The sequence below is a fragment of the Helobdella robusta genome (genome assembly GCF_000326865.2).
Source record: "Helobdella robusta unplaced genomic scaffold HELROscaffold_11, whole genome shotgun sequence".
In the NCBI taxonomy this organism is placed as follows: domain Eukaryota; kingdom Metazoa; phylum Annelida; class Clitellata; order Rhynchobdellida; family Glossiphoniidae; genus Helobdella; species Helobdella robusta.
In genome coordinates, this window is record NW_008703617.1 from 3,559,208 (window position 1) to 3,578,747 (window position 19,540).

The 19,540-nt window shown below is 36.9% G+C and overlaps 4 protein-coding genes across 4 annotated transcripts; all 4 read right to left on the reverse strand.

Moving 5' to 3' along the window:
- Positions 1 to 250: 250 nt before the first annotated feature.
- HELRODRAFT_97122 (hypothetical protein) lies at positions 251 to 1,448 on the reverse strand (the record flags this gene model as incomplete). Its single annotated transcript, XM_009012957.1, has 5 exons — positions 1,259 to 1,448; positions 974 to 1,153; positions 583 to 906; positions 374 to 523; positions 251 to 309 (listed from the first exon to the last, which is right to left on the reverse strand). Coding segments are annotated over exons 2-5 (546 nt in total), but the record flags the coding sequence as incomplete, so codon positions are not given.
- Positions 1,449 to 8,939: 7,491 nt separating this feature from the next.
- Positions 8,940 to 12,684, reverse strand: HELRODRAFT_167450 (hypothetical protein; the record flags this gene model as incomplete). Its single annotated transcript, XM_009012958.1, has 11 exons — positions 8,940 to 9,283; positions 9,532 to 9,624; positions 9,753 to 9,875; positions 10,056 to 10,151; positions 10,306 to 10,429; positions 10,563 to 10,668; positions 10,897 to 11,240; positions 11,494 to 11,709; positions 11,866 to 12,064; positions 12,187 to 12,412; positions 12,564 to 12,684. The coding sequence occupies 11 exons, from the start codon at positions 12,682 to 12,684 to the stop codon at positions 8,940 to 8,942; spliced, it is 1,992 nt and encodes a 663-aa protein (XP_009011206.1).
- Positions 12,685 to 13,568: 884 nt separating this feature from the next.
- HELRODRAFT_72614 (hypothetical protein) lies at positions 13,569 to 16,186 on the reverse strand (the record flags this gene model as incomplete). Its single annotated transcript, XM_009012959.1, has 3 exons — positions 13,569 to 13,798; positions 14,768 to 15,073; positions 15,880 to 16,186. Coding segments are annotated over 3 exons (843 nt in total), but the record flags the coding sequence as incomplete, so codon positions are not given.
- A 1,844-nt stretch (positions 16,187 to 18,030) lies between these two features.
- On the reverse strand, positions 18,031 to 19,540 carry HELRODRAFT_136819 (hypothetical protein; the record flags this gene model as incomplete). The annotated part of the gene is made up of 2 exons (XM_009012960.1): positions 18,031 to 18,193; positions 19,308 to 19,540. Coding segments are annotated over 2 exons (396 nt in total), but the record flags the coding sequence as incomplete, so codon positions are not given.

Sequence of the window (19,540 nt, forward strand, 5' to 3'; positions counted from 1 at the left end):
TTGAAAACCAGTTCCGCCCATAACGCCTGTTTGACCCTTCGGACCTTATAACGCAAATTGTTAAACAACAAATACATTCAATGATACTTCAAATAAATTTTTTTATTTTTGAAACCATTTGTCAAACAAAAAAACCTGTTTGGCCACTCGATCCTGTAGATCCGGTAAATCCAGTAAACCCTGGAGATCCACTGGCACCAATTATTCCTGTTGCACCCATAATTCCCATTGGGCCGTTAGTTCCAGGATTTCCAGGATTTCCAGGTTGACCTGGAAACCCAACTTGTCCGGTGAAACCAGGTTGTCCAGGATTACCTAATTTCAAATGAAGTAATTTGAGAACAAACGTTAAAAAATTCAGTGAAATATTATTAATAACCTAGAGTTCCAGGATTTCCTTGAAATCCCGAAAAACCGGTTGAACCCGTAGCTCCCGTTGGTCCTCTTTGACCTGTACCACCCTGAGGACCGAGCGATCCTCTGACTCCAGGAGATCCATTATCTCCAGGTCGACCCATTGAACCTATAAAAATTATATAACAATTTATATCAACGTGAGTTATTGTTTATTTTTTAAATTACCATCAACGCCTCTAGGGCCAGGATATCCTGTAGAACCGACCATTCCAAAAGGTCCGGTGTTTCCTGTTCCTCCTGTTTGACCGGTGTATCCCTGAGGACCCTGTACTCCGATAGCCCCAGTATAACCTGTAAAACCAGCATTACCAGTGCGTCCATTAACTCCCATAAATCCAGGTTGTCCAGGGTTGCCTGATACACCTGTCGGCCCTCTGGGTCCACTTGAACCGGTATCTCCTATTTTACCTGCTGGTCCTTGAAATCCGGAAGCACCTGTTCGTCCTATAACACCCGGGTAACCTATTTGTCCAGTTGCTCCTGTAAAACCTGGAAAAACAAATAAAATCAAATTACAAAATATTATATCCGACAAAAATTTAGTAGTTTCAATTACCTTGAAATCCCATATCGCCTTGAAGTCCTTTTGAACCTGGATTGCCATACACTCCAGTAGCACCTGTAGCACCGTATACTCCATCTGGACCATTTCTGCCTGTTTCTCCCGGAGACCCTTGGCTACCTGGAGGTCCTGAAAATCCAGTGTCACCCGGTGAGCCCAAATTTCCAGGCGGGCCTAAATTAAACATCAAAAGTCAATTTATTGATCAATTCATACAAATTTTGATAATCCTTGAATTTTATGTTTTATTTCGTATTTCATTTACGAAAAAATTAAAACCTTGCGGTCCTTGAAATCCAGGTTGGCCTTGAACACCCGGAGATCCTTGAGGTCCAGGAAAACCAACTTGTCCAGTTTGTCCTACAATTCCAGGAGCTCCAATGTTTCCAGGTGAACCATATCCAGTACCCCCTGTGTAACCCGTTGCTCCAGTACGTCCTGGATTTCCATTTGTACCAGGGTTTCCAGGTGAACCTATTACTCCCGGAGCGCCAATTTGGCCCACATTTCCGGTAAGCCCAATACCACCTGAAAATATTTAGTAAATAACAACAAACCATAAAACAACATGATTTTTATATATTTCGTTAACCTGGCCCTCCTTGTTGACCAAACGCTCCAGTAGCACCCTGGGCACCAAGAGAACCTACTGCTCCTGTTTGACCCCGACTACCTGGATTTCCTGTAGAACCAGGAGATCCTGGTTGACCTGGTGGTCCGGTTGATCCTTGAACACCTAGTTGTCCAACATTGCCAACACTACCTGAAGCACCTTTTAAAAGTAACAGTATATATTATTCAGTTTTACATTGTTTTTTGCAATTATGTAAAAAAAAGCAAATTACCCATTTGTCCAGTTGATCCCGTAAATCCAGTAAATCCAGTTGCTCCAAATCCACCTGGATTTCCTGTGGCTCCTGTTGGACCTGGAGAGCCTACGTTTCCTCTAGGTCCAGGTAAGCCAACAGAACCTGGAAAACCTTGATCACCTGGTTGTCCTTGTGGTCCTGATTAAATTTTAGTTTAGAATTAAAAACAATAGTTATTTTCGTGCAAAGTTTTTTTTCAAACTATATACATGTCAAAAAGATTTATTTACAAAGTGGTTTTAAAATATTCAATTTAACCTGTAAATCCTGTAAATCCTTGTGGTCCTGGCAATGAGCTTGCATCTCTACCTCCTTGTCCAGATGGACCTGGTGGTCCTGGGACTCCAGTATTTCCAACTGGTCCCAGAAATCCGTTTTGACCATCAGAGCCTGTAGACACAGATATAACATAAAAAATTTGAATTTGAATTTTGGACGATTTAAAGTTGTTGTTTTGAATTATTGTCATACATTAAAAATTATGCACCTCTGAAACCAGTGGCACCAATTGCGCCGCTAAATCCCATTGTACCAGAAACTCCTGGTTGACCCTGAGGTCCCCTATTGCCGGTAATCCCTGTAGCTCCTGTAACTCCTGTGAAACCATCAACTCCGCGTTGGCCAGTCTGTCCAGTCATCCCTGTCCATCCAGTGGACCCTGTGTTGCCTAAATTTTAATATTTTATTAAAAATACCACTACCATAAAATCAAATAAATGGAGCCGTAGAAAACGGTTTTATAAAATTATTTTCAGCATAAAAAACTTAAAGTAATGAAACGCTGCAATAACTTTTTTGTTATTTTTCAAATATCAAAAATCAACCTGGCGGTCCAACATTCCCACTTGGTGTTGACGGAGCTGCCAAAACTGAATTGTTGTAAGATAAAAAATGATTGCTAATGAATCAAATATTATGCAATAATATTTACATTGAAACAAAAAATATCAGCCACTACTAACAGTATCGACAATAAACATCTTGGTAAATATTATCACTCCATATCCATAGAGCATCTGGAGAAATATTCTGAACGTATACTCTCCACGGCGAGGTGTCTGCCGAATTTGGACCAAACTCACGTGCATACTGCCATCTACTGTCGTCGAAATATGTATTCTGCCAGTTTGAATCTGCTGTATTTGAACACTTCCAATCTCGACTGGTTTTCAGATAACTGAGAACTGAAGATGATCCTAAAATTCCAGATTGAGGACTGCCTGCAAAGGCTCGAATTGCGATCAACGTGTTGTATGTTATGTAGTCGTAAGAATCAGACATGCGCCAGTCGTTGGATGAAGACGAGGCGCTGAAGGAACCGTTGATGTACAATTCATAGCGCGAGACAGCAGTCAGTCGAAACGGAAATCCTTATGATGTGGAAGAGGAAACGCGTTTGTTTAAAACTGTGTTGTATTGTGTTGCGTTGCATTGTATTGTAGCGTTTTGTATTGTATTTTATTGTTTTGTATTGTATTTTGTCGTTTTGTATTGTATTGTATCGTTTTGTAATAAATTGTTTTTTATCGTTTTGTTTTGAAATGAAGATTTATCATCAGAAGCGCTGTGTTGTTTGAATAACCTTTTCGTGTTGTTTCCATATGTTTGACTCAAATAATACAAACATTTAGTTTCTTTTTGAATTAATTTTTAACGAAAATGTTTTACTTTTTATTGTTATATGAAAAGTACGTAAAAAATTATTATACTTTGTTGGGCTTCTGAGGCAAGGAAAAGTGTGACGATGATAAGAAGACGGAACTTGGAACCCATCCTATCAAACTTTCTATAGTGAATGAAATGAAAAACACTTTAGCAATTTGAAATTAAAATAATGAAATAATATTTACAGACACTTCTTTTATCTGTAGATTAGTTTCATATTAGATTCACAATTTTATTTACTGTTACATAATTCATTATAATGTGGAACAGGCGTTTAAAACATACAGGAGTTTAATAAACACTTTCTTTTTATTTTAAAATTATTAAGAAATAGCATTCCTTTTTTGTAAAACAGAAGTTAATTACAATTTAAAATGTAGACTACAGTATTTACCAATAAAATCAAATCAATGATTTAATAGTTACACGTACATGTACAACTTAGTACAGTTTTTCAATGGTAATACATAAGAGCACAATCAAAACCTCACTAACTCAGGCATGTTAAATAATAAATTAATATCGACGAACAAACTTAACAGCGATGTTAATAACAATAAAAACTGTTTAGTACAGCATTAATAACAACAATAATTTTAATAACAATAATAATAATAATAATAGCAGTTTATGTATGTCGTGTTCTCTTCACGCTTTGCTTGCGCGTTACTTTCTGGCTCTATTGTCGCAACAAGATCATGCATAGCGACAATAATAATAATAATTAATAATAATAATTAATAATAATGATAATTATAATAATAACAACAAGCCCGACGACTCTTGTTACTATTTTGATATTTGATACTAACTAATAGTATTACAATAAAATAATTTTATAAGGCCAATAATATTGTCGTTATTGGTGATGAAAAATTTCTCATATCTCATTTCTCAAATAGCAATATATTTATCCGTTTATTTTCCAATCTTTTTTTCAAAATTTTCACTACTAGATACAAACTATTAAGATATTTAAATGTTAAAAGAAAAATTTGCATCGCGAATTTCAATGAAATTTAAATTCATCAAATAATATATCTGCCACTACCCTTCATGATATTTCCAATATTTAAACTAATTTGTGTTACAAAATTTTATGAGATTTGAATACAGAAAGTTATTTTCATTGCACGCTTTTCATAGATACTTAAATACAAACATAAATAAATTAATACGAACAATTTGAGCATATGAAATAATATCTTACTAACCTTCACGTTCGACAAATGGAAGACTTAAAAATAATTTTGCAGATCGTTTCCTTCGCCTCACTTCACATCAACCGTAGAAAAATTTTTATGGCTTTGATTATTAAAACCTATGGAAAAATAATATAAATTAGACTTTGTATGGTAATTACATGAATTAGTAGTATAAAAAGAAAGTGAGAAAAAGAATAGCGAGAGATAGAGTGAGTGAGAACGAAAGAAGGAGGTCTTTCTACTAGTCAGTAACCCCAAATTTTATGTGCAAGGGCTGTTACAAAAAGTCGACGTTACTATTTAAAAACTGTACATATTCTCTCTCTCTTTATCTCTCTCTTTCTCTTTCTCTCTCTCTCGCTCTGTTTCTCTTTCTCTATGTTATCAAATGTTAGTAGTATATATTACATTATTCTTTTAATTCTTATATTCAATTTTTTATCAAACTGTAGAAACATTGGTTAGTAGATTAAATAGCCATACTTTTATCATAAAAAAGTATATTATCGAAAAACTAATCACTAACTTTTTCTATGCATACATACATGTAAATAAAATTTGTAACAATATCAAACGACCTAGAAAATTTAATACAAGAAGTAAAAAATAAAAAGAATTTCTATGGCCAACCTTTAAAATAATTCTCTCACAGCGATGATCGATCAGTAAAAAATGATGGTCATTGTGAGCATTGCAGACACTGGCCTCACCTCACAGTCCCAACACGCTCAAATAAACAGTGGATTCTGAACAGTCAGATTTATTTCTTTTCAAGTCGGCTTGAAAGTTTAGCAAAACAACAACAATAATAACTACATCAACAATAACAACAAAAACAACAACAACAATAATAATAACTACATCAACAATAACAACAAAAACAACAACAATACTAGCAGCAATACAACGTTATAACGAATACAACATTATAATGTTCATGTAATGCAAACGCGCTTCGAACAGTATACAATGCGAGTCAAAGTGTATGTCAATATTATAGATATATAAAGTATGTTCAAAAGTATTTGACGATATTTGCATATATAAAGTTGTATACATATGTGTGTATACACGCACAACACACGCACAACACACACAACACACACAAATTTTCTCTCTCTTTCTCTCTCTCTCTCTCTCTCTCTCTCTCTCTCTCTCTCTCTCTTTGTTTCTCTCTCTCTATGTTATCAAAACTTTGGCTTACACTTTTGGCATCAAGCTGAATAATATTTGTGAATGGTAGGTCTCTTACGTTGGCATATGCTGCATTAGGAAATCAGATCCTATCCCTATAATTCTATTTAGTTGAGTTTTGGATCTATCTTTTTCTAGTTTATCAGTTAGTTTTAACATCCTTACCAGTTTGTTTTATCACATTTTGATGTTGGTGATGCAATTTAAGAATGACAAAGGTAACAAGAGTACACTCCTCATGTTAAAGATTGGAACGTTTGTTACAGACTTACGCACGCATACACACGCACATATATGTTCGCGCGCGCGCGTGTGTGTGTGTGTTTATATATTTACACACACGCACACGCGATAGCGCAAAAGCACAAAAGCCGCTCCGAAATGTTTCACAAAACTGTCACTTACTTACCACAATAGCAATAATAATAATAATAATAACAATAATAATAAATATAATAATAATAATAATAAGAAAAAGACGAAGAAGATGAGCCAACAACAACAACAATGGCTGGGTTGCATTCACATGTTGAGCCTGATCGCAGGCTGAATATGAACATTAAGACTGCCACATGACAGCAACAACAACAACAACAACAACAACAACAGTACCAACACAACAACAGTGCCAACACAACAACAATAACAACACCAACATATCAATAAAAATTTATTAGTAGCAGGAAATAACTCAAAACAAATAATAACGAAAGAAAATAACTAACCACAAACGTTAGCTATTGTAACTCAAGCAAGCAGGCAAGTTTGTTACCAGTTAAACTTTAATGAGTGGAGTAGTGGTGATAGTGGTGATGATCATATTTTAAACCATTTTAGTTGGCGTCATCGTTTATAATAAATTAATTAATTAATCACTAATTTTTTCCTTCGATTGGGCTAACCAGTGCCATTTTTAATACAGTCTACCTACTTATCCCTATGCTAACTTTACTCACTATTATTTGTGAATTTATTTTTATTATTAAATTAATAATTTTATTATTATTAATGTTTTAATAATGTAATAATTATTATTCAAATCATGTTTCTCATGTTCACTGTTTGTCTGTCCACAATTAAGTTTCGTCTGATTTTGTTTCACTTTTGTTTTGTTGAGTGTGTGCATGTGTGTGTGAGTGTAAATATTTGTGTGTGTGTGCATGCCTATGAGTGAGTGTATGTGTGTGTTTGTATGTGCGTGCATTCATTGTTTGTTCTTTATCGTTTTGTATTACACTCTGCTCTGCTGTCCTAAAAAAGTTTTGAAGAAAAATATTTAAAATATTCAACAAAATTATTTGTGGAGATGTTTATGAAATATTAATATATAATCAGTTAGTGCTGAAAAGATTTATAAAGTTGGAAGATGTTACTGTTGAGTGAACTATATCGAATTCAGACGTGTTTAAATGTCATTATGGTGGGGCTTAAAATTGTCTAGAAATAATTAAAATTCTGTAAAAATACTAGCTAAAAAATTTACTGTGGTCTTTTGCTTGCAAGGAGCAACTTTTTGTCAAGAAATGAGATACAATTTGTAGACAGTTCCGAGTAGGATCTACCATGAAAATATTTTATTTTTTGGAAAAAGTTAAAAAAAATTTTGGATGCACATTATATACGAGGGTGTCTCAAAGTTTCGTGGTTCAAACCCAGTCAGTTTGAAATTGTTTAAACATAATGCACCCCCCATGAAAAGCTCACCCTACCGCATGGCTGATCCACGAATTTGAAAGTTTATTTGAATGATCCCTGATTTCAATAGCTGTTTGTTTGTCCTTAGCAAGATTTGTCTGATGTCTATCAAACACTGGAATCATTTCTGTTTAAAACGTAGAAAATTGAAACAAGTGAGTCGTTATATTGAAATTGTATTTGGAAACTCAAATATTAATAAGAGAAACGCGAATATGTTCTAGACAATTCAATCATGAACGTACGATATAAATATGTTGTTTATTGCATTTTGAAGTTAAATCAACAAATGTTTGAATAAATTAAATAAATATAAATGTAACAATGAGAACAGATTTATAAAAATGTTAGTGATAACGAGCAAGAACCTCAAATATATCCATGAAACAACGTTAACGAACGCATTGGACCTGCCTCTATGTTGCTCAACAACAAACAACATCAACAACATCCCTCGTGTTTTTAATTTTAAGAGAGCACATTTGAGTGATTCAGTAATTGCAAAAACTCTATAACTTATTACGAAATCAATTAAAACATGTTGAAAGTTCATTGAATTAGTGATTGAAACATCATAAGAAATTTTAAACTTGTTAACGTCAATAGCAACTGTATATAGCAACTCTCAACTGTATGTATAGGTCTACGAATGATAGGGCAATAAAATGCAACCATTTCAAAAAGAAATTCAAAATAAATATTTTTGTATAACTTTCAAATTTAAAATGCTTGATTATTAGAAGGTAGTGAAAATTATGTTTCGTTAAAGACATCTACAATTCAGTAAAGAGCAAGTGTAAATTTATAGATATGGATAAATATTTTCTAAGGCCTGCCTTCCTTAACACGCGTACATACACGCACGCACACACACGCATACACACACAGATATATGTGATATATATATATAAATATATAATGTATATCTTCCACTTGTGTTAATCAATTTTTATTTGGAAGGAAGATATAAATGTTTCTTACAAAATGACAACTTAGAGGTCAAACATAGGGAGTTATAATATCTGTATGAACATTCGCACACATGCACACAGATCTTTGTGTGACACATTTTTTTAACAGCTTTTATAACTTGGGCGCAAACACATTTACAAAAGAGAATGCAGATTAAGTTCCATTTTGGCATTATCATATTATGGCAGCCTGTGACATAAAAACAAGAAACATAATATCTAAAATATTTTGACGATTCTTTTCTATTATTGCATCTATAGTTCATCGAAACAAACTATTGGCACGTGAGTATAAACTACAAACAAATAGCTCTCTGATTGCATGACCATAGAGATGGGCCCAGGCAGAAGGAGAGAGCAATCAGCCATCAACAGAGTCAACATCACGATCAGCATTGAAGTTCCTCGAACGAATGGAGCCCAAACTGCTGGTATCCTTCATAGAGGCACCGTAGTTTTCGAACATGGAAGATGGCATCTGTCCACGTTTCGTCGCACGCATCTGACGCTTGTGGCGTCTGTAAGCCATTCGTGAGAAGAAGGCGAGGATGAGGACCAGCGTGGAAGCCAGCACCGAAGAAATGGAAGCTGTCAGCGCCACCGCACTCGTGTTGCTCATTCCAGCGGTCGTGCTGCCTGAACCACCTGCGCCGCTTGTTGGGTCGCCGGACTGATATGGAGCTTCTAGAGCTGCATTCCCACTTGCTGGGCGTGGGAATAAATTATTCATGTGTGTGTGTGTTTGTGTGTGTGTGTGTGCGTCAGTAATCAAACAGCTTCAGTAAGGGATGCTTACTTCAAACAACGAATCAATGTTACTATGATATCTTCAAAATAAAATTAAACTGAAGCAACGCGTTAAATCTAAAGAATTTTATATGTGTGTGTTTGCGTGTGTGTGTGCTTGCATATTTGTGTATGTGTTGATATATGAATTAATTTATGCAACTAACACAAGCTATCTCTGTTTAGGCAGTAGAAGGAGCCGAACGAGTTGACACAAATTGTATTGCCCAAGCAAGGAGCGGATAAACACTCGTTGACATCTTTGTGCACGTGAGTTCAAAATAATTGGAGTTAATATTTATATGAATGTTAGAAGAATTACATGTTAGCAAAACACTTGGTGTAAAGAAAATTCATTCATTTGTAATTGTACTTTGAATTTTGTTACCTTCGCAGCTCATCTTGTCGCTACTCAATCGATAGCCGGTGCTGCACGAACATGAGAAGGAGCCGAATGTGTTGCTACACAACTGCTGGCATCCGCCGTTGTTGTTGGAACATTCATTCACATCTGTATAAGTTTATGTTTCATGTACGTGTGTTTGTCTGTCTGTCTGTTTGTTTCTTTCCGTTTATATTAATGTTAAAATGTAATTGAGAGCTCTTGGCGAGTGATACTCATAGTCGTTATATGTCGTAAGAAAGTGTTGCACAAAAATTTGCAAGAAACAAAATGAACGCTAAAACTAACCGATACATTTGGTGCCATTCAAAGGAACAGTGTCGCAGTCGTTGAGCGGACAGAAGCACTGGAAGCCGCCACCGGCTGTCCATCTACAAAAGTAGTCTGTTGTTTAATGTAATAAAAAGTTTAATTTGTATAATTATTTGTATGCCTCTTTTTCATTGTTTTTAATTGAACGATACTGAAAAATATCGAAGAAATTTATCTTTTGCAATTCGGTGTTTCTTTAATTGTCATGTAGGAAAATTCAGCCCACCATAATAAGGTTTACAGAGATCACTGAGTACAACGTTATCGAAAGCACTGGTTGAGTCCCAATCCATGGCTCCAAACTGTTTGTACTCCAAGTGTGGATGTGATGAAACGTACTTCAAATCCATCTAGAGAAGTGAATGGTTGTGAAATTGAAATAATTAACTTAGTTTCAAAAATGAAAAAGCATTGTCTGAGATATCTGCACGACCACACGTTTATTTATTATGCTAGTTAATTATTAATGATTCCAAGTGAAACCTTGTTCAAGTTTGAGAAGGTTGATGTGTAGGCGTATACGTAGGCACCAGAGGATTTTTGGATTTGAAGAGCGGCCGTTTGAAGGCTCAGTAGTGAGGAAGTGTATCTGAAAATTGCAGAGAACTTCAATTTAAAGTTTGGTGTAATTTAAAACTTTGATATATTATAGTTTGCAATGCGGTAATGAAGTAATAAATTTTAAAAATGTCGTCAAATCGTAATCGTATGAGTTGTTAATATTAATCGTTTAAACAAATAAGATGGTTGATCATAGCAAAAAACAATCTCAAACAAACAACCAAACCAAACTAATAATGGTATACTTGAAACTTACTGGTTGAAAGCGTAAAAGATGACAATATTTTCAACATCCGATCGATCTCCGTTCTGATTGGTGAAAACTTGAGTCCTTGCAAAGTCAAAAGCCGAGACGGCGTTAGAACTCGAAGCGAAGTTAGCCGGAGCTTGAAGATTCAAAATGGCATTAAGGAGTCCATTTTTATCGTCTGGGTATTGGTTGAGGCCGATTGCCTGCCTAGCTTGATCGGTGTAGATGACTACTGCCACTCGACTTGCTGACGATCTTATGTCCAAGCCTCGAACGAATCTCGCCAGGTACGTTCTGAAGTTGTTCCAGTTAGATTGGTAGCCATCGATCAGGAAGACTATGTCGTAAACCTGTTTGATGGGGTTAGTTTGTTTTTCATCCAGTTTTTGTAAAAATTAATTAGGAAGAAAAAATTTTGCATTTTATTGCAGTAGCGCAGTATAAAAGTGTTTGTGAGAGGAGTTTAAATTTTTGGGAGATTGCCTTTTTCTTGCATCAAAATCAAATCTTATTTTCAAAGATAATTATATAAAAAAAAATTAGCTTTTCTCGTTGAGGTTTCTATTTTGAAACAATCAAACACTAATTGAACTGGGTTCGTACTTTTCCATCGCACGTGCTAAGAGCTGAACTCCTCAAAACTTGGTTGGCCATCAACGCTGCGACAGAATCAAAGGGCGTGGGAGGGTCGGGAATTTTGAAGTAGCTAGGATTTGGGGCAAGAGGGTAGCTGGCCAGACTGATCAAATTGGCATCACTCACACGTTGAGATACACTAGCGGCTAACGTTATAATGCCCTGTTGGTAAGCTGTGATCACCTGCAAAGTTGCAAAATATTTTGAAAGATGTGTATTTTAAATCTGAAAGGTCCAGCATTGCGAATAAATTATGAAAATTTTTAATTGTCGTTAAAAGAATAAAAGGTTATTATAATTAAATAAAATGTTGCTCTTCAAAACACAATTTGAAATTACCTCGTTAGCGGCGCTGGTTACATCACTCGGCGCTTGGAAGCTATTTGAAAGAATAATAATGAAATTTTGGACACCACCTCTATCCCCATTCTGTTCTATGAAAAAATTAGTCCTAGCGTTGCGTATGGCTTCAGCAAGGTTTGTGCCTTGGGTTCCTTGGAATCCAGTGTTTAGAATTCCGTTTTTCAAGGAGGTGATACTTGAAGTTGAAATAAAGAAAACGTCAACTAATTAACGTATTGAGTAACTAAATCTTGAAAAAAATTGATGAAACCATTAAATTTTGCATATTTTACGGCGTAACAGATTAAATGTTCTAACTCGCTGTAAGCGTTGAGGAAGAATCTGTTGTTAGCATTGCTTGCGTAAGTGATCAGTCCAACGCGTGTTTTTTGGTTGTTGTTGACGTTGAGGGAATCAATGATTCTATTGACGAACTGAAGTTCTCTTGTATACAAGGAGCAAGTAACACTAGAGAGACAAACATTGTAGCTGCTATCCACTATAAAAACCACGTCACTTGCTATCGTGCTCAACTGGGCTGATCCTTAGAATTTCATCCTTTTATATAAACTAATTATTTTTGTGAAACATTTTTACTGAAACTTAAATTTTTGACAAAATTTATGCTTGAAAAATTGCAAGATAAATTTAGAAAAATTTTAAAATAAAGTTAAAATTTATTAATAAAATCAAACTTGGACAGTTGGCTTGTTGAGTTGACATGGCGATGAATTCCAAATCGAACCCTGGATCACACGTGCAGTAATAACTGTCGTAAGTGTCAACACACGCTTGAGAACATAACCCGTTGTTCATCTTACATTCATTCACCTGTTCGCAAGCACCTTATAAAGGAAATTAATATAACACAATTGTAAACTTTTTCATGCATAATTTAAAAAAATTAGAGACAAACAATTGACTCAAACTCAACCGGTTGAAGCAGCAGCTATTGATCCAGCAAATCCGGGAGGTCCAGGAGGTCCAGGGATTCCCGTTGGACCTGCTGGTCCCATGAGTCCTTGGCTCCCAACTGGGCCAGTGGATCCCTGAGGACCGGGAATCGACGCACCTTAAAATTGATAATGCAATATTAAATAAACAAAAGCCAACAATTGAAACAAGTTTGATGCAAATATTAAAAATAAAAAAACCTGGATTCCCTGGAAAACCAACTGGCCCAGTTGCTCCGGATTCACCAGGTGGACCCGAAGGTCCCGGATTACCGGGATTGCCAGGAAAACCAGTTGCTCCTGTAAAGCCCATGGACCCAGGTATACCATCAATTCCATTCCTACCTGCGTAAAAAGATAACAATCTTATTAGGTCTCCGCATATTCAATTTCAACATCAATACTTGTTTCAAATTTTAATGTCGGTACTCATTTTGTATTTGAAATTGCTTTATTAAAAGATTATTTAAAATAATATTAAATTAAAAAAGTTATTTACCTGGAATTCCAAATCCAGGAGAACCAGTGGCGCCAGTAGCTCCAGAACGTCCCTTTAATCCTTGATTACCTGTAAAACCTCTATCTCCTGGAGACCCTGGAGATCCAGGAAATCCGGTTGCTCCAGGTAAACCCTGAAAACCAGTTGCACCTGGCTGTCCTTGGCTTCCTGGGTTTCCAGGACTTCCTGGATTTCCAGATGGACCGGGAAAGCCTATTTATTGTATTTTAATATATCCACTTATTTATTCATTTATTCATATTTGTGTGCATGCGCGTGTGTTTACCTGTACGTACAAAATTGTAAAGCATCTCACCTGTAAAACCCATTTGTCCTGGAAGTCCGTTTGGACCAGGTGGTCCCATGAAGCCAGTATTTCCTATCAATCCATTAGGACCCGTGGGCCCAGGAAGACCTGGTGAACCTGCACCACCTGGATTTCCTTGCGGACCAGTATTGCCTTGCACTCCTTGCTGACCTGGCGCGCCGGTATAACCTATCCAGTTTGTTTAAAATTTAACATTAAACTTTTACCTACAATTTTTAAATAATTAGATAATTACAACATTTGAATTAATTAAAATATTCAAAAATATAAGCAGAAATATATAAAAAGTATATATGAAAATTTGTATTTTAATATGGAATATTTGACAATTTCAATAAAAGTATTTCAAAACAAACCTGTATCTCCCCTAACTCCAGTTCTCCCAATGCCACCAGGGCTGCCACTTGGTCCAACTGGTCCAGGAGGTCCATAAGGACCAGTGTCTCCTGGTCTCCCATTTTGTCCTTGTGATCCAATTGGACCAGCAGGTCCTGTAGCTCCTATCAATCCAGCTGGACCCGTAGCACCAGGCATACCTTAAACGCATTACAAACAAATATATTACGCCAGTCAGTATATTAACATAAAACAAAAAACAATTTCATCAGCCAATTCTAAAAGTTCACCGATTTGTCCAGTATTTCCAGGTTGTCCGGGTAAACCATTTGATCCTGGAAGTCCAGATGGACCTGGCATTCCTTGCGAACCAGTTGCTCCTGTTCTGCCTGGTGTTCCATCAGATCCTCTTGGACCTGGTTGGCCAGTGAATCCTGTACTTCCGGTGATTCCCGTAAATCCTTGAGATCCTGAAATGCAAAAAATATAATTAGTAAGTTATTACTTTACAAAAATAACAAACACACAAAGCGTAACCTGGAAATCCTGGAGATCCTGATGATCCGGTATATCCAACGGCACCCATTGGACCTGGATTCCCCGTAGAACCTGTGTAGCCCGGTTGCCCTGGGTCTCCTCTGTTTCCATCATTTCCTCTGATACCTTGTGGCCCGGGATTACCTTGAAATTGGACAAAACAAAAAAATTATTAACGAATATTAATTTCACATGTAAATAATTAAATTATTATGTTTAAATATTTACCCGCCGGTCCACTGGGACCAGTTGCTCCAATTAATCCCTGGGGTCCAGGTTGACCTGTTGCTCCAACCGATCCAGGAAAACCTATTTGTCCAAGTGGTCCTGTGCTCCCTGTTAAACCAGTGTAACCTTGAATTCCAGGAAAACCAGTAGCTCCTGTAGACCCTTGAGGTCCTGGGGATCCATCTCTACCAGGAGACCCTTGCTGACCAGCTTGCCCAGAAGAACCAACAGAACCTGCAGGACCTGGAAAACCAAGTTGACCGGCCGGTCCAACAGGACCAGTAGCACCAGTTGCTCCTTGAAATCCAGACTGTCCAGGTAATCCTATGATATAGGAGTAATTTATGTATTAGATAACATTTACGTTAGCTTTAATATGCTACATAATTATACCTGTAAATCCTTGATCTCCCCGTGGACCGGGAACACCCATTTGCCCTGATGATCCAGTTGCTCCAGTTGGTCCTTGACGCCCAGGATTTCCAGATGATCCGGTAGAACCTTGTAACCCTCTTGGTCCTGTCGATCCATCCAACCCTCTAGAACCTTGCGGCCCTTGTGGTCCCGGAGACCCTTTGTTGTAAAAAAGTAATGTGCTCAAAAAATTTTTTATTATAACAATTAAAAACAATTTAGAAAAACTGACCATTTGCTCCAGTTCTTCCTAATGGACCGGTAAACCCCTGAGGTCCTGGTAAACCTTGCGCTCCGGTATTTCCTGTACTTCCTGTAAATCCTGTGAAACCTGGTGCTCCTTTAAAAATTTATAATTTAGTTATAGAATTTTTAGTTCAAAAATGTTTAACATTAAATTAAAAATTGAAAATAAATTCTAAAACATTGTAATAAAAACCTGGAAAACCAGATCCTGGTTGTCCAGTGGGCCCAGTAGCTCCAGGTTGTCCATTGTTTCCAGGTTGTCCAGGTACACCTTGCAAACCTGCCGGTCCAGTGAAACCGGGGGGACCTGGAAATCCCTGGGGACCTGTTACACCTAATTGCCACAAATTTATCATTTGTTTAAACAACAAATATATTTAAGTTTTTAAAGTGAACAATTTTTATTTTTTTTACTGGAAAACAAATTTTCAAACCTGTAGCTCCTGTTTGACCGGTAAAACCAGTAAAACCAAAGCCGCCTGGTGAGCCAGGAGGACCACTCGGGCCAAGGGAACCTGGAGGTCCAGGCTGGCCGGGGTTGCCTGAGTTGCCTGGAAATCCTGTTGCTCCAGTAGCTCCCTGAAAACCTTGTGGACCCGTGTTTCCTGTTGCACCCGTTTTACCAAATTGTCCTGGTTGACCTGTCTGACCTGTTGGTCCAGGATATCCAGAAGATCCAGTAAATCCAATTGGTCCTATAGGACCTCTTTCTCCTGGATTACCTGGAGCTCCAGGGGAACCTTGATTTCCAGGCGATCCTCTTTGTCCAGTAGCTCCTAAATAAATAAATTTTTGTTTTCGACTTTTCAAAATAAATTGCAACTGTCTTCTGTTAACCAGTGTCTCCCTGAGGACCGTTCAGTCCAGAAACTGATTGTCCATCTCTTCCGGGTTGTCCTGATGGACCTGCTGGGCCAGTAGCTCCCGTATAACCCTGAGATCCTGGTTGTCCAGGTGAGCCAGGAGAACCTTTGAAATTAAAGTAATGTTTGAATATTAAATTGAAAAACAGAAACAAAATAAACCATATAAATATATTAACCTTGGTATCCCATCGGACCGGTTTGACCAGTAAAACCTTGTGGTCCCGTGTTTCCGGTAAATCCTAAAGGACCTGGATAACCTTGTTGACCTTGTGGTCCACTAGAACCCGTACTTCCTGTTTGTCCAGTAGCGCCAGTAACTCCTGTTGCTCCTTGTATTCCTGGCAAGCCAGGAGGTCCTAAATAAAATGAACAGCATTTTAAATTTTTAGTTCTGGTGTATTTTAAACGTAAGCAATTCTTTTACCTTGAGATCCTGAAATCACCTGACTCGGAGTAGTTGTTGGATCTGTAAGTTGAAATGTATTTAAACAACAAAATATTTTAGCTATAACTCAATAGAAATCGTAATACCAACTGCCACAATTGACGGATTGTTGCAATAAACTTCTTATAGTATCGATGCTACTAAAATCAGGTGTGATGAAATAATTTCTATTTAGTTGCTTTGGAGGTGAGGATAACAATCTCAAAGTTGTCTCATCGACGCTGTTGGTTACTCCGATTGCAATCATGTTTATGTTGGCATTTTGAGCAGCAGAAACTTCACTTTGTAAACTTTCAACATCAATAGTTGGTTTTCCATCAGTAATAATAATTGCAAGATTTCCTGCGTCTGAACGATCCCCCTGAGAATTGAAAACTTGAGTCCTCATCAGTCGAATCCCTCCTGCCGTGTTTGTGTTGCCACCAACGTACGGAATGGCATCAATTGCTGCCAAAAGATCATTTTTGTTGTTGTACCTGATTATGAAAGTTTATTGATTTAAACACTTCATGGAAAAAGCGGAATTAATATTTTGAATCAATATTTGCAAAAAATTATAATAACAACTTTTTCTAAAAAAAAATTTAATATATCATATAATATTTAGTGGTATTTTATTCTATGCCATATTTTACCTTGCCAAATTCCATCGAACTTCGGAAGAAGAGCTGAAAGTCACCAGTCCAACCATGTACGCGTTGGAGCCAACGTTAAAACTATTAACAACGTTATGAACAAAGTTAAGCAAACTTTTGTAATTATTGCAGGTTGTATCTCGACCATAAACGTATCCAGGGTCTGTATCGCAAATGCTTCCCGATTGATCAACCACAAACACCACGTCCAAATTGCTCTGAAAACAACCTTTCAAATGAAAAAAACTGAATGAAAATTTGTCGAATAAATATATCAGGTTTTTAAATAAAACTTATCAAGTTGTACGAATTGAAAAGTAATAAATACCTTGTGAAGTTGGATATGGAGTTGTTGTTGTAATCAAGGCTGTAGCTGTGCAGAAAAATATAACCAAGTTAAAATTTAATGTTTATTAATAAATTGTATTTGAAAATAATAAAAAAAATATTACATGGGCAGACGACGTTCTGTTGAATCAGTGATCTAATGCTGTCAAGAGTTTGGAAACTTTGAGCCACGAAATAATCTCTGTTGATCTGTCTAGGAGGAGATGACAAGGACTGCAATGTTCCTTCATCGACGCTGTTTGTTACTCCGATGGCGATTAATTTGATTCCAGCGCCCAATGCAGCGGATATTTCACTTTGTAAATTCTCAATTTCTACGGTTGGTTTTCCGTCAGTGATGATGATGGCGAGGTTGGAAGCATCTGGACGATCCCCTGACTGCGTGAAGACTTGAGTCCTCATCAACCTTATACCTCCCGTCGTGAATGTGTTGCCTCCAGTGTATGGAATGCTGTTGATTGCCGCTTGGAGATCAGCTTTGGTGTAATACCTAAATGTAAAGCAAATAATATTTTTGCATTTGTAAACAACATTATTTAACATAAATCAAATATAAAAAAACTAATCAATCATTTCGGCATTACCTGTCTAATCTCCATCTGACTTCGGCTGAACTACTGAATGTCACCATTCCAACCCTGTAATTCGACGGTCCTATTGTAAAACTGTCGACCAAGTTACTAACAAATGTGAGGAGGTTCCTGAAGTTGGTGCAGGTTGAATCCCGTCCATACACAAACCCGGGATCCGTGTCACAAATGCTGCCAGATTCGTCGACGACGAACACGATGTCCAGGTTGGGTGACTGTGAACAGCCTTCCAATAAGTAATTGATAAATTAATGTGAGTGAAGTGATACAAAATTGTATTTAATTAAAACAAATTTGGTTTGGAAAAAATTGAAGTTTTTAATCCCTGATTTTTTATTTGAATAGTAATTCAGAAAGAGGTTTATTAACTATTTCCCAATCACCAAAAAATTGAATACCTATTGAAGTTGGAACTGGTGGCATCGTTGTTGTTATAATCACTGTAGCTGTTATTGGGTTTTGAGAAAAAGAAAATGGTGAGCAATTTATTTTCACAAAAGTAATAGTAAATAATATATGAACAAGATAATTTACAAGGGCAGACGACGTTCTGTTGAATCAGTGATCTAATGCTGTCAAGAGTTTGGAAACTTTGAGCCACGAAATAATCTCTGTTGATCTGTCTAGGAGGAGATGACAAGGACTGCAATGTTCCTTCATCGACGCTGTTTGTTACTCCGATGGCGATTAATTTGATTCCAGCGCCCAATGCAGCGGATATTTCACTTTGTAAATTCTCAATTTCTACGGTTGGTTTTCCGTCAGTGATGATGATGGCGAGGTTGGAAGCATCTGGACGATCCCCTGACTGCGTGAAGACTTGAGTCCTCATCAACCTTATACCTCCCGTCGTGAATGTGTTGCCTCCAGTGTATGGAATGCTGTTGATTGCCGCTTGGAGATCAGCTTTGGTGTAATACCTAAATGTAAAGCAAATAATATTTTTGCATTTGTAAACAACATTATTTAACATAAATCAAATATAAAAAAACTAATCAATCATTTCGGCATTACCTGTCTAATCTCCATCTGACTTCGGCTGAACTACTGAATGTCACCATTCCAACCCTGTAATTCGACGGTCCTATTGTAAAACTGTCGACCAAGTTACTAACAAATGTGAGGAGGTTCCTGAAGTTGGTGCAGGTTGAATCCCGTCCATACACAAACCCGGGATCCGTGTCACAAATGCTGCCAGATTCGTCGACGACGAACACGATGTCCAGGTTGGGTGACTGAACACAATC